General features: G+C 40.6%; 1 protein-coding gene across 6 annotated transcripts; it reads left to right on the top strand.

Moving 5' to 3' along the window:
* Window positions 1-2,936: 2,936 nt before the first annotated feature.
* On the top strand, window positions 2,937-13,488 carry LOC125769738 (uncharacterized). Of its 6 annotated transcripts, none has more exons than XM_049438545.1 (15): window positions 2,937-3,788; window positions 4,799-6,042; window positions 6,138-6,294; window positions 6,453-6,517; window positions 10,026-10,142; window positions 10,219-10,356; window positions 10,463-10,597; window positions 10,680-10,741; window positions 10,812-10,939; window positions 11,022-11,141; window positions 11,249-11,394; window positions 11,476-11,793; window positions 11,863-12,003; window positions 12,112-12,312; window positions 12,387-13,488. In XM_049438545.1, exons 2-15 carry the CDS (start codon window positions 5,499-5,501, stop codon window positions 12,488-12,490), a joined length of 2,376 nt encoding a protein of 791 aa, XP_049294502.1. In that variant the 5' UTR covers window positions 2,937-3,788; window positions 4,799-5,498; the 3' UTR covers window positions 12,491-13,488. The 6 variants fall into 6 exon arrangements, with proteins under 6 accessions (XP_049294502.1, XP_049294497.1, XP_049294501.1 ...); XM_049438540.1 differs by having other exon boundaries at window positions 2,938-3,788; window positions 6,453-6,679; XM_049438544.1 differs by having other exon boundaries at window positions 2,938-3,788; window positions 6,453-6,679; window positions 10,686-10,741.
* The last annotated feature ends 409 nt before the right edge of the window (window positions 13,489-13,897 follow it).

The following is a 13,897-nucleotide window of genomic DNA, read 5'->3' on the forward strand; positions in this document are numbered from 1 at the left end:
CTGTCCGAGTTTACTTTGTCTAGCCAGGCCTCAAAGTTGGTCCTTTTTTCATTTTTTTTCAGGTACTTGAATTTTGCCAGGTCCTTTTTAAATTGGATGGAGTTTTCTATGGTTCGGTTTCTATTAAAATTCCTCCGGGATATGTTTTTCCTCTCCCAGGCATTTTGCAGCTGTTCATTCCACCAGCTTTTAGGTGTGTACGCGATGGTTTTGGTGTTTTCCTTTACAATGCTTTGAAGTGTATTCTTAATGCTATTAATACTGGTATTTTCCTTACATCTAATATCACGAATTTGCTTGTCAATTCTAGTAGTATTTATCACAGATCTTGTATGCGGTTTGGCAGGTTTTTTAATAAATACTTCAATTATTCTATGTCCACTGTTACCCACGTGTTGATTAGTGACCTTTCGCTCGATGTCTATGACCATGTTCGGTGACACTATGGTGAGGTCAATGGCGGTATTTTGTTTGGTCACATCTGGGCTTATAAATGTATATTCTTTGTTATGCACCATTATCATATCACAGCTGTTTATCTGCTCCAGGGTTATTCTTCCCCTCATATCACAGAGGTGGTTGCCCCACGCTGTGTGATGAGCGTTGAAGTCGCCTGTTAATATGGTTTTTTTATTGTCAGCCGCTTGCAGTATTAATTTAAGGTATTTCGAATAAATATTTTTTGTTGTAGTGGGTTTAACGTAGGTGCTTATGACAGTTACATTCAACCTTTTCAATAAAATGCCGATGGTTTGTATGAATTTGTTTTTTCGGTGTACTTGTACGCCTACTGCCTGGTATTTTTTATGTACAAAGATGCTACTGCCACCGTAGCCATCGTCTCTGTATTGGTAGAAGTGGTTGTATTGTGGTATTCTTATTTTGCAGGCAGTATGGTCCACTAGCCAGGTTTCTTGTAGGCATACCACATCTGCCTTGTCGCTGCTTAAAATGTGCTTCAATTCATCTATATTGTTTGTCAGACCCTGTATATTTAGTTGTATGATTTTAACGTTATTATTTGCAGCCATTTCAGCTGTTACGTTTTATAGCATTTCTAAAAACCGTTTGGTTGTGGCTGCTTTTTTTTCTTCTTGCGTTAGTTGCTTGTACGGTAGTGTTTCTCCGTTCTCTAAGGTAAATATTTCATTTTCGATATCCACATCGACTTTTTCCCCTGGGCATGGCGAGGGGGCTGTGATTGTGGAGGGAATGCTTCCCTCCTCGTCCGATGAAATCATCTCAATGCTCTTGTGGGTAGGTGTATTTATACTTTTGATTTGTGTTACTTTGTTTGTTTCTTTTGATAAGTTATTATTTTCTGTATCTTTTGTAGTTGGTTCTGTGTTTGTGTATGTTTGTTCTGTGTTTTTTTGATTATTATTTTCTTGTTTGTCTAGTCTTTCTTGGTTGTTTTCGTTTTCTTTTTGTGGAGTTTGGGTGTTTTGCCCGTTATTATTTGCTGTGATTGTTGCATAATCTAGGGATGTGTATTTTCTCGGAATCACAGGAGCTATAGCTCTGCGCATCCTTCTTGCTTCACGCATCGTCACTCTCTTTTCGGTTTGAATCTTTTTGATCTCACATTCGTCCTTGTAGATAGGACATTCTTTGTCTAGCGTACTATGGGCCTCTCCGCATTCTGCACACTTTACCACGTTCTCACACTTTTCGTGGAATGATTGGCTGCATTTCGCACATTTCTTTTCCTTATAGCATACTTTTTTCGTGTGCCCGATTCGCATACAATTCATGCAGCGAGTGGGTTTCGGAATGTATAATTCAACCCTTTCAGTGAAATATCCGATATCCACTTTTCTGGGTAGGACCGTGCTGTTAAAGGTTAAAATGACCGACCTGGTGTTAATGATTTGCCCCTTGTCATTTTTCCTCTTCATGATTTCGACCTTGGTTACCTTTTGGTCCTTTAACCCGTCTAAAAGTTCTTCCTCACTGAGGAACATGCATGCATCGCATCTAGCAATTCCTCGGGTGTGGTTAAGCGTTTCATGCTCGTACACTTTTACATTAATTGACGCGTTTGGATGGTTGAGGTTCAACTTCAATAGCTTTTTAGCGTCGCTCCTGTTTCTCATCTTCATTAGTATCTTTCCATCTCGTAGCAACGTGGTATGAATAGGTTTGCCGTTGATTGCCAGTTCGACGGCCTTTTGGAATAAGAATGGGTTGTATGTGGCAAGTGATTTACCGATTGTGGTACTCTCCACTACCATAAAGATCTCTTCCGTGTCACGTGTTTCTTCCATTATAATTCGATCCCCTTTCATTTTTCTTCTTCTTTTCCCCATTATTCTGTGATCCTCCCCAAGGATCTCATAGTATGACCCGGGGGAACTGCCCCCCCCAGGGTCCACGACCCCCATCTTAAGTACTTAGCCTATCCGTGTGTCCTTTTTTTTTCCTTTGTCCAAAATTCGTGCGTTTGTCTTAGTATCCGTGTGTCCTTGATGTTGTGAGTTTGTGTATAACTGCTGCTTCAAATTAAACCGATTAGCTGTTCACTTGTCAATAGTTCACAGACGAATGGTAAAAACCACAATAATATCAAATAAATCTAAACAAAGACCCAATACACAAAACTGTGTCCTAAACGTCAAACAAAGATTTGTGGCCGGTTTGCCCAAGATGCATACGTCGAAAGGTGACGGACGATGTGCAAAAATTCAGAATTAAATTTCGCGGTTCACGAATGCCAGGAAATAGGTATTCCACGGAAACAAAACTCTTTTGCGATTGACGATATTACAAATAATATTGAATAGCTTGAGTAAGTATCCTAACTTTATTTATCATCTTTGGACGCATGTGCATGCGCGAGTTGCGGAAGGTCTCTTTCTTTCTTTTTGTATTTGTTTCACTCGCTCTCAACCAACTATGGGAAAACATGCCGTCATAATTAACAATGCAATTTATACGCATCCACTGGGCAAAATACAATGCACAATGACAGCCGCCGTGCAAAAGTGTCATCAAAAGCTAATGATTTTCATGACAGTGATAAAACCGAGGGTGTGTGAAAAAGGCAAACGGCATCAGATCAGCGATACTATTATTACAGTGGATTGAAAATCAACGTATGAATCGCATCACAAAGTGCAAGCAAACTCGATGTGATAAAGAACGGAACGGCATTCTCCATCCTGTATAGCCGCGTACGGTTCGCGTCTGCGTCACACATTTTCTGTGCGTGTGTAGTTCGGCTGTGCTGCTGGGTGACAGGTATTGCACCGATAGTTTGTAGGCTCTCGACTGTACCCCATCGCGAGGTGTTAAGCGAAGAAAGTGATAATTTCCGATAAAACAAAGTACAGTTACCATATTGTGTGCCCGAATCCTTTAGCAAATAATTTAAGCGCAACTCGAGTTTCTATGATGTGGACATGAGTACTGCAGCGTTTACGTAGTGGAAAAGTGTGTGAACAGTGAAAATGGAACATCAGGTGAATGTTTAATGATGTAGCGCCATCCAGGGAAATTGGAAAGAATGGTACAAAGATGAAAGCATGCAAGTAGCAAACCGAGGCTCAACCCTTGCAAGTTCCGTGAAGTGGCGAAAACAGTTCAAACCGAAAGCAAATTTCCGAAGGGCTGGTATCTTTTTCGGGCCTCCGCAGGCAGCGCCGAGTGTGTGGAAAAATCAATACTAATATAAAAATTAACAATGGCGGCAGGGATCCATGCTAGTGCGACCGTATGAGAGCAAACGGGACAGAGCGAACGGACCACCACGAATGTGGAAACGAGACACGGGAAAAGGTGAGCGAATGGTGAGCATCAAACAGCGAACCGTTCTCCCAAATGAGATCAAACGGGATGAAAATTGAGAGCGCATTGCGAGCAGCAACAGCGACACGGTGTAGAAGAAGCAGTGGTGAAGTTCTAACGAATAATTTGCGCATCTTTGATCGAAAACGCTTGAGTTGTTTTATCATTATCATTATTACAAAAATGTAGGTTGCTACCAGTTGAAGGTTGTTTTTTTCCACAACATACAGACATACGTGCGTACGCAAACGGTGGTTGAGCGACGGCCGCGACGCGGAGATGAATCGTACACCGTATCGGGGCGTCAACAAATTAGATGGACGATGTGGAGAGGGTATTAAAGGCCTTCGGCAGGCAAGTGTCAATTTTCATCGTAGTGAAAAGATGTCGATAAAGCAAATTGTGTAGTCTCCACGGATGAGACTAGAATCCGATAAACATTTCATGCGAAATTACCGCAGTATACCAACAAGGATACACACAAAAGGAGCTGGAATGTGCAGTAAAAGTGTACATGGTCGTTTTTCTTCGGTAGATTAATATCTACCAACCAGTGCTATTGTTAAAGGGACGACCACTTTGCATCCATGAAAAGAACAAATTGTCACACAAAGGCAGACACTGCAGCGCATAAACGTCGCGAAGAATAAAATTTGGAACATCCATTGAATTGCGTCAGTGGGCTTTATTCATTCGTCCCCATATCGGCAGTATCCGTCCTGGTAGCCAAATTTTGCATTAGAAAACCGGAACAAATCAATGGCGATCAGGGAATTTTGTTTTTTCTTTTGTCAAGTGCAACCACAAAATGGTGAGAATGAGAGAACTTTCGGACAGTGTGTGGAACGAAACTGTTGTAAAATTTGTAACCATTCTCCACCGCCCGTGTCCTTTCGATTAAAATGAGTGTGAATGCATCCGTTTTCTCGCTGAATCACGTAGAATCTTCGCTGTTATCAAATATTCCTCTCTTCCTAATTTAAATTTTCGTATCTCTTTTTTTTCTGCACAGAGTAGCGTTCGTTTGCGGTACCGGCAATGGCAGTGAAGAAGGGAATGTATAAAATGCACCCCAATTATTATCATCCCTCAAAGACGAACACCATCGCAACGAACATGCGATAAAGGTGAACACATCGCATCGTAGCGCACAAAAGATACTCTCGAGGCAAGAAAAACTGCGTACGAGCGAGAGGAAACAAAATTTTCGTTCCTCGATTTTGCGAACGAGAGAAAAAGAGAAAAGCAGCAGCATAAGAGCATAAGCGGGTGCAATCATCGATACAACACACCACTACACAAAGTGTGCAAGAGAGTGTGTGAGAGCGCAGCATAAAGCATAGCGAAAAACGCTCCTTCTGGTCGTCCTTGTAGCAAAAGTACCAACGGGATAGGATAAAAAAATAACAAAAGGCCTTCGCCAGGAGCAGCAGCGCAAGGAGAGTGTGTAGCCGTGTGCCGTTCGGAAAAAAAGATTGATGGTGCAAAAATATCTTTTCGCCAGCACAACGGCAACTGCAGCAACAATCAGCAGATTATTCCCGTTGCCAAATCGTTTCCCGAAGCACTCCAACCGAGCGCCATTGCCGAGCGGCGGTCCTGCCTACTGCTGCTGGTAGGTGGGGTGGTGTGTGCGCTGGTGGGTCGATAGGGCGAAAACGTATCCGTGTGTGCACGGTGCTCCAAAAAATAAAACTCACTCACCCCCGAAAATGCACAGCATGATCCAGAAACACAGAAAAGGATCGCGACGTAAACTTATCAGCGGCTGCAACCATCACACCGTCGGATGTGTCCGGAAATCGCTCAACGGCTTACTTGATTGTGATTATTTCAACATTCCTGCTACCATTGCTGCTTCTGCTGCTACCGATGCAAACACACACCCTGCTACTAGTGGCAGTAGTACACCCAGCACCACGATATCCTCCATCCCCGCACGACAGCGGCGAAGAAGACGACGAAGGCCGGCCACCAACAACACCGTCTACGATGAGATCGAAATACGTCACCACAGCCGAAGAAGGGCCGGGGAAGCAGCACGGGAAGAAGATGGCTGCTGGAATGGTATCTTTCCCACCACCCACACCACCACCCCCCTTATACCGGCGGTACCGGAACGATATCATCAGTCAACACTAGTGTCTGTGCCCTCGCACCACAGAAGCAGAACGAAACTACTGTATAGAAGTATTGTGCAAATATGTTTGGCCTTGTTCTTGATCTTAGGATGCTGTGATGCAGCTAAACAGGAAGGTAAATACACTCCTACCGTGCACGGGCACACAGATCATCTTCGCTGTGTAGCAATTCGCTTATACAATTGTTCATTTCTTCCCTGTGTACAACAGTTTTACAAAGTGGAACGGGGTGTGCATTTCCCAAGCGATGGGAAGGTCAATGGTTTCAATCCGGTGTACAACAGCCAATTACAATAGAAGGATCCACATTAAGTACTAGGGGCCGGTGCATTGCTAGTGAAGGCGATAAATTTTTATTAGTTAATGGGTAAGAGTCAGCGTACGATTTGGAGTGCTATTTACTTGCAGCCATAAAATTAACTTAATTCTTTCCTCTACTTTTCTGTTTTCTTCCTCTCAACTAATGCGACAAATGCGCGGTAATCGTTTGGTGTGCCACCGGAACGACGATTCCCTCCCGTGCAGCAAAGGATGTCACCGGTGCGTTGTAATTTATCAGAAGCACATAAACATACTCCAGTATAAAGAAAGTGAGTGTGAAGATTTTTATACAGGCCAGTTGAATCCAGCTGCAATGCCTATTCATAGCGTTTTAAAAAGTGATCGGGGCTTAGCTCATCCCAACATGAACGGGCATTCAAGAATATCGTCATCGGATCCATATATGCGATCCAATGAAGATAGCGACAATTGTAAGCAACAGAAAAAAATCTACTATTTTATCTTTTTTATAAGTGATATATCCTATATTTTTAATGTGTTTTTCCGTTTTCATTTTTCATTCGCCTCTATTTATTTTCTACGTTAGAATCGCAAGACAGTTTCTTTGCTCAAACGATACTCTACTACTAGTATTACTACTAACTAATGCTATCACAACTAACTACTACTACTACTACTGCTACCGCCTCCACTATCATGACTGTTTATTCTTTACCACCACCAACACCCCTGAATTGTCCCCGATTCTTTGTTTTATCCACCAGTCCGGTCATTGTTCATCAAAGCCCTTCGCTATGTTTCGCTATACCTCTCTATCTCTCTCTCTATCTTTCTCTCCATTTGCCTTTTACTTTTTTTATACAGAAGACCTTAATCGGTTTGCAGAAACTGCAATGTGTTAGAATTTATATTCTGTTATCAAACCAAAACAGAATTGAAGGCTTCTTGGTTTTTTTTTCAATAGGCCCACTTGCTACCAATGGTTTTGTGAATGCAATTTTACCTGAGGTGGTTCAGTAAAGGCAACGTGCAGCGCGTAAATCATCCGCATGTGAAACATAGGTGGAACCACATAATCTCTTACCATTATATTGATGGTACTTAAGTAAAAGTGATCGATCAGTTTTGTGTCCTGTTGATTCAAACTTCAGAATACTTGCTCTCTGATGTTTGTACCACTAAGTGTTTAGAATAAGAATTAATCAAAAACAAAAACATTCTAATAGGCATTAAACGCTTTATTTGACTTCATTGCTTTTTGTTTTAGTTCACCATAGATTTCGTTTGTTTCTAAAACAAGTTATTATTGTTAGATCATGGGACGAGTGTCCTCGAAACCATGCATTGAGAATTGCACAGGCAAAATATTAAAGCAAAGGATTAATTGAATTTGTTCGTTGTTTTTGAAAGTATTTCCGACACAGTCGATACATTTGTTGACCCTAGCCTACAGTATAGCCTTTTGTATGAAACAAATCAAACAAAACCATCGCCATAGCGGTTAGTAGCGATTTCATTGATAAAAGAAACGGAATTAGTAGACGCTACAGGACATAACATAGAAAAATCACACCGCTCGCCGCTGGCCACATTGGTTTTTGTTTCCGTGTATTATCTGTTTGGTTTCAATTTTCCTTTATTTACATCAGTTACTCCACAATCAGTTAGCTCAACCTCTCGATACATCTTGCCTACAGTAGGTCAGCCAATCATTGCGTTCAGTTTCTTGGTTGCGTGATTCACCACCTTCATACCCCATTTTTGACTGTTTGTTTGTTTTTTTTATTGTTATGATTTTATTATTTGTGTAACGTTTCACATTGTCTTTCTAAGCATATTTAATTTATTGCAAATTTTCCCTTAGTTACCTTATACAGTTTTCTTTATTTTTGCAGCAAACGTTTTGTGTGCTTTCTGTAACTGAAAACAAACAAAAACTTTTCCCTTTTTCGAAAAAACAAAAAATTAATCACAAACATAAAAGATTGTAATGCGGACAAATATGGATGCTCAAAAACATTTGCTTAACCTAATACATTGCTCCATTTAAAAGTGAATTATCGAATCAGTATAAGATAACTGACGCACTTAAGTGAATTTGTTACCTTACTCTAGTCATTCCGAGCAGGTCGCATTGAAAAGCGGATCGTATAGTAATTAGTACGATATAAGAACGATTTTGCAACAAAATTATTTGAACGTAACAGACTGAATGTTGGGATGGGTTTGCCCGATGTAATTATTCCCCTTTTATAGTTTAAAATAACTTGTGTTTTTTTGTTCTGTTCCGTTTTCATTCGAATGTTGCGCTTGTTTCAATTTACCTAATGTTGATTAAATGATTAAAAAAGTGAAAAAGTTTCAGAATGAATTGTGTGAAGCTAGAAGATATAATTCAAGAACTGCACTAAAGGAAAATAGGTTACTTGTGGCGATCGTTGGCCACCGCAACAGCTCAGTGATCGATTTTCCAATTAGCTGCTGTCCCCCACCACGCGAAGTGTGAGATGTGTTTTCCTTCCTGTTGCTTTCTACTACATCCTTCCTTCCTTTACTGTTCCATCCACCCAACCCATAGGGCATAAGGAGAAAAGAATTTTGTTTGTTTTCCTTTGTATTGCCAACACTACCGTCTAGTGCAAGTGTGTGTTGGATTCACTTTTCGTACAGTAACGATAATATTAGAACTGAAACATAGACTGTCATAACATACAACAATCACGTTTTTTTTAATTAGTCCAGATGCTTCCACACACATATGATACGAACGTAGCGATTCACCGTTTACTGACAAGTTTTTCTTTTCTTTTTGAAAACACAAATACATTTGTGCACGGCCTACACTGGAACCATAGACCAGAGCATTGTTCAAAACTTTAACCGTAGCCAAAAATGATAGTTTTTGGCCCGTTGAACCTGTCCATGTTGAATCATGTTGAATGTTATTAATTATGCAAATGCACACGAAGTTATCTTCGTGGAAATCCCCCGTTTTTGGAGTTGCAACAATCACCTAATTAGTTAGTGCATTATCGCCATGAATCACAAACTAACACGTGTTGATAATTATTCGCATCACGTGTAGGCACTTGGATTTCGTGTATGAACGCATCAAAACTGCCTTACTTACAAACATTTGATAGTGGACGTTTTTAAAATCTATTCCTTTTATGTTTCGCACTTAATTACTTCGTTTATTCGTCTTCTGTCATAGGGCTGTTTATGAACACTTCGCAGTGTAGCTTTTTACTAACGTGTGTACCATTTGTTTCATTAATGTATGTAGGAATCTAAGAATGACTAAAACGAAGTATGTACACTAATATTTCCTCTAACAATGTAATACTATAACACTGGCACTCTGGCGCAATTATTTGACAAATGCGAAACGCTTAGGTGAAGTTTTAATCTTCGATCGCGAGTCTTTATTATTAAATTTTGTTTTAGTCATTCTAACACGTGGTTATGGGCAAGGACTTAGAAAATCTTTGAAATTTTTGGTGACTGTTTTGCTAAAACAGTGTAATTGATAACAGTGCAGGATTTTCTAATTCCTTTCAAATTTAACCCGTAGATTGTTTGTGTGATGTGTTGTGTGCATAATTTCATGGTTTGGTTGGTTTATGTTTTTGTTTTCTTCTCTGGTTTTTTTTTTGTTTGTTTTAGTTCTATTTTCCTCTCCCTCCTGTTTCGTAAAATGTTTGTGCGAAAGCCACTTTTTCTTATTTTAATACATGAATTTATTCTCATTCCCTTTTCTCTGTTCTTTACACCCAACCGAAATATTGGCCAACAACAAAAAAACTTTACTTTCAGGCATGGGATGTAAGGGTCGCGAAACATTGCATTACCTTTGCGAACAAATCCCGGGTGATGCTCTATTGTACAGTATGTTTAAAATAAATCCAGAGCCAATTAAATGTCCACTGTCAGGTGAGAATGCGTCCGATGGTTATCGGGACTGTTGTTATAGATCAAAATTTAATACGATTTTTTTCCCCTCTCTAAGGATCTTATACTTTCACCTATAACCGAGGACATGGTGAATGTAGGAGCCCAGTCTCGAATATGGAAATGTGTACAGAAGACAGTAGACTACTGCTAAGTTTTCAGGCATGCCCTGATGTACCTGGGACCGAAAGCACGGGTAAGCACGAAGAGAGCATGAAAACAACATGAAAAAGAACAAATCTCCTAATACCTTATCGGACTGTGATCTTTATTAAAATTTGTATCGCTCACTTTGTTTTCAGTTGAAGAACTAACATGCTTAGCATGGTGGAAAGATGGCAATTCACGCTATTTGGTGGGACTGGTTTCACATCATCATGCAACGTCGAACGAAGAACGATTTAGATGCTTCGTGTACGAAAAGTTGAGCGGTTCGGGTAAGCCATATCGATGCATTTTTAATACATCGCCGCAATCACAGTGATTTATAGTTGATAATGAATTCCACATTGCTTTTAGATGCAGAGTACAAACTGGCACAGTCTGGTGATGCTACATGTAACGGACTGGAAAGTGCCGAGGTATGTAAGGGGGTAGGATGCATTTTTAAAGTTTAAAACATGATTATAACGTACAATTCTTCTTGTGCAGGTTGGCTCTCGAATCATGACACTCAAGAAAGCTCCCCTAATGGATCGTTGCGACTTTCCCGTCTGGTTCAAAGGTCCTCGTTTCTGGCATGCATTGATGGGCAGTGCACATTACGTATTCGACGCTAGGTAAGTTGCTATCAATGTAAATATTATTGCAATTGTTTAAAAGAAAAAGAAAATAATCGGATATATTTCTTCCTACTCTCAGCGATGGGTCGTTGCACATCAAGAAACCGAATGGCCACACGGTAGCTCGTTCTCTTTGTGAACAAATCAACAAGCAAACTTCCTCGGAAATGATGGTCGTAGTGCATCACACAATGGGATGGTGAGTAAATGAAACCGAAGCGTTTAAATTATTTGTTTCAAGCTTTACTCCTTCAAAAGCGACGAGAGTATCGTTGATCCTTATACATTTTGTTTTTAAATTTCTAGCAAATCCGGATTTATGTGTGTAATGTTCTATAGAAGAGATACGCACGTAGCCGAGCTACAAATGGGAACACCGACGGCAAGGTTGGAAGATGCATGTACGACTGAAAACTTTGACGTGCATCGAACACCGTTCGTTACTTTGCTTGGTAAATGTCACACATTTACGGACCTTCAAAACCGGACGCGAACGAATGCAACAATTTATCCTTTCCTTTTGCTTCTTGCAGCAAACAACTCTGAAACGCAGCTCTGTCCATTAGAGGGTCAATATATGATGAAAGGTTTCCTAATGCCAACGTCGTCTATTTCACGGCACAAACGCAACCACAACAACAAAGCTCGTTCACATCGACACTGGGATGTGGTCGGATACCGCAACCAGGAGAGCGCCATTAGCGGTAGTAGCAGCACCGGTGCGGCCGGTGGTATTGTGGGAGGTTATATAGGATTGGAAGCGAAGCGAAGATCCTTTCTACCACGATCGCGACGTACACCGACCGAATCGAGAAATGATACGTACTCCGCGTTTCATGTCGATGGTGAAGGTATGGCTAGTCTATTTCTTTTGCCTAGGGCACTTCAACTAAATTGTATTTCTTTTTTATGTATAACAGCTGGTGCTATGGCAAGATTACGTCGGGAAACGGCTGGCGGGTGCAACATTAATCACAATACCAACCGGCAACTGTTAGTTGGATGTAACGAGAATAGCATAATTGAAGTCAAACCAAAATGTAAAACCGATGATGAGGAATGTAAGTCAAGCAAGTTGTAAATTAAAATTATATGCACGAGTTTTTAAATTGTTTACACAAAAAATTAATACATTGTTTCTTCTTCCTATGACTTCTCGTTCTTTACAGTATTCACGTGTCACGGTCACTGGCAGGAAAACCAAACGACGTACATTATTGCAAAGCACTCATTCTCCCAGCATGGTGTATGTATCAGTTATGTGCCAATGGAAGGCAATCACGTACAACTGTTCGTCGGGGACACCTGTCACCGTGCCAACATGCAGTCGGGCCAGCACAGATCAATGCCAGCCAACATTACCAGTTACGGTACGTGGCGTGTGTTAGCGTCAAAAGCGACAAAAACGTTTTCAAACTGTTTTGATTGTTCGTTTTTCTTTTAGGTAAATGTGGTGAGGTGAACAGTTCGTTAAAGCTTCACCCGCATCACATTTCGCTTTATTCCTTCGTCTTATCGGTGCTGCTAATGGGAGGTGTTCTGAGATGATCAGTTGCAGCCGAAACTGAGGATTAAATGTATTGAAATCATGTACTTCTTTCGGTGCATTGTAAGTGATCGTATTTGTTTGTGTACGTGTTGATGTGTGCGTACCGAAGAACAGTAGATTGCATGTTAGTCAACTACGACCGAATCTAGAAGCAAGGAGAGGAGAGCTAGGTTGTTTGCGAATGATAAACGACCAGAAGCAAAAAGACTCGTCTGTTTGATACCGTGTAAAACATTGGGAATGGGATGGGTTCATGGCATTGATGAAAGAGCGCAGTGTAACGGCAAGGGAATCGGTACATCGACAAAATGTACAAAGCGAGACGAGTGAAGCTAAATTGTTTTTATATTATTATTTATTAAATTATGTTCTACGTTGCACTTTTTTTAAATCTCTACTTGTTGTGATACGATAAAAAAGTAACAAAACCCGACCACCCCATATGCCTGGGCGGTAAAGCACACAGGACAGGAATGATAGTTATAGGAAGAAAAAAATGTGTTATAACTTTACTTGCCAGCCTCGTCTTGAACACTCCAATGCAAGAAGAGGATCGAAGGTGTTCGCTTAAGTGATCGAATATTCGACACTGCATTTATTCGCTTGGAAAGGCAAAACAAAACAAAAAAAATCAATCCTTCGAGCGTTATACAGCTACACTACGCGACTTTTGTTTTTCCCTCCAATTATTTATGGCATTATGCACGTGATTGTAAAGCTTTGTAAAACTGGCATATGTATGATGATATTTGTGCCCGGGGGTTCTTGCTGTGCAGGGAAGGTGGCAACAATGGCTAATCTTTTCAACCAATTGGAAAGAATGGCATTGCTGTACGGATTTGGGGCAGTGATGTGAATACGGCAGCGTACATCCACAACCTGTTTCTCCTCCATACGCTTGCCACAGAGACGGGATGGAGATGCGTTAAACCATGTGGGTGAAACCGATAAAAGGCTAAAATAAATTAAAACAAACAAAAAAAAAACCTACTGCACATATATACAAGTAACAACCAACGAAAACTAAACCAGTGGGAAGTAAGGTCCGAAGCGCGGGATAGAACGTGGTACGAGACAGCTTTGAGGAGTGTAGCATAATACAACCGGGGAGGAAGCATTTTCGCCGCGCAGCAGAATGGGGGATGGGGAAAACATACTTTCACCCGCTACACTAATGCATAATAATAATCATTCGTTTTTGAATTATGTATCCAAGGTTTCCTATTAAAAGTGATTGTACAATGGTAATGACAAAAGATGAAAATGCAGAAGCAACAAAAAAAACACACTATGCACCGAACGAATTGTGCAAAACTCTAGAAAATATGGAAAAAACGGATGTGTGGTGTTAAGCGCAAATTTCCAAGATGGATAGTAAAACAGAGATGAGACGATAAAGTAAAGCA

The sequence above is a fragment of the Anopheles funestus genome, chromosome 3RL (assembly GCF_943734845.2).
Source record: "Anopheles funestus chromosome 3RL, idAnoFuneDA-416_04, whole genome shotgun sequence".
In the NCBI taxonomy this organism is placed as follows: domain Eukaryota; kingdom Metazoa; phylum Arthropoda; class Insecta; order Diptera; family Culicidae; genus Anopheles; species Anopheles funestus.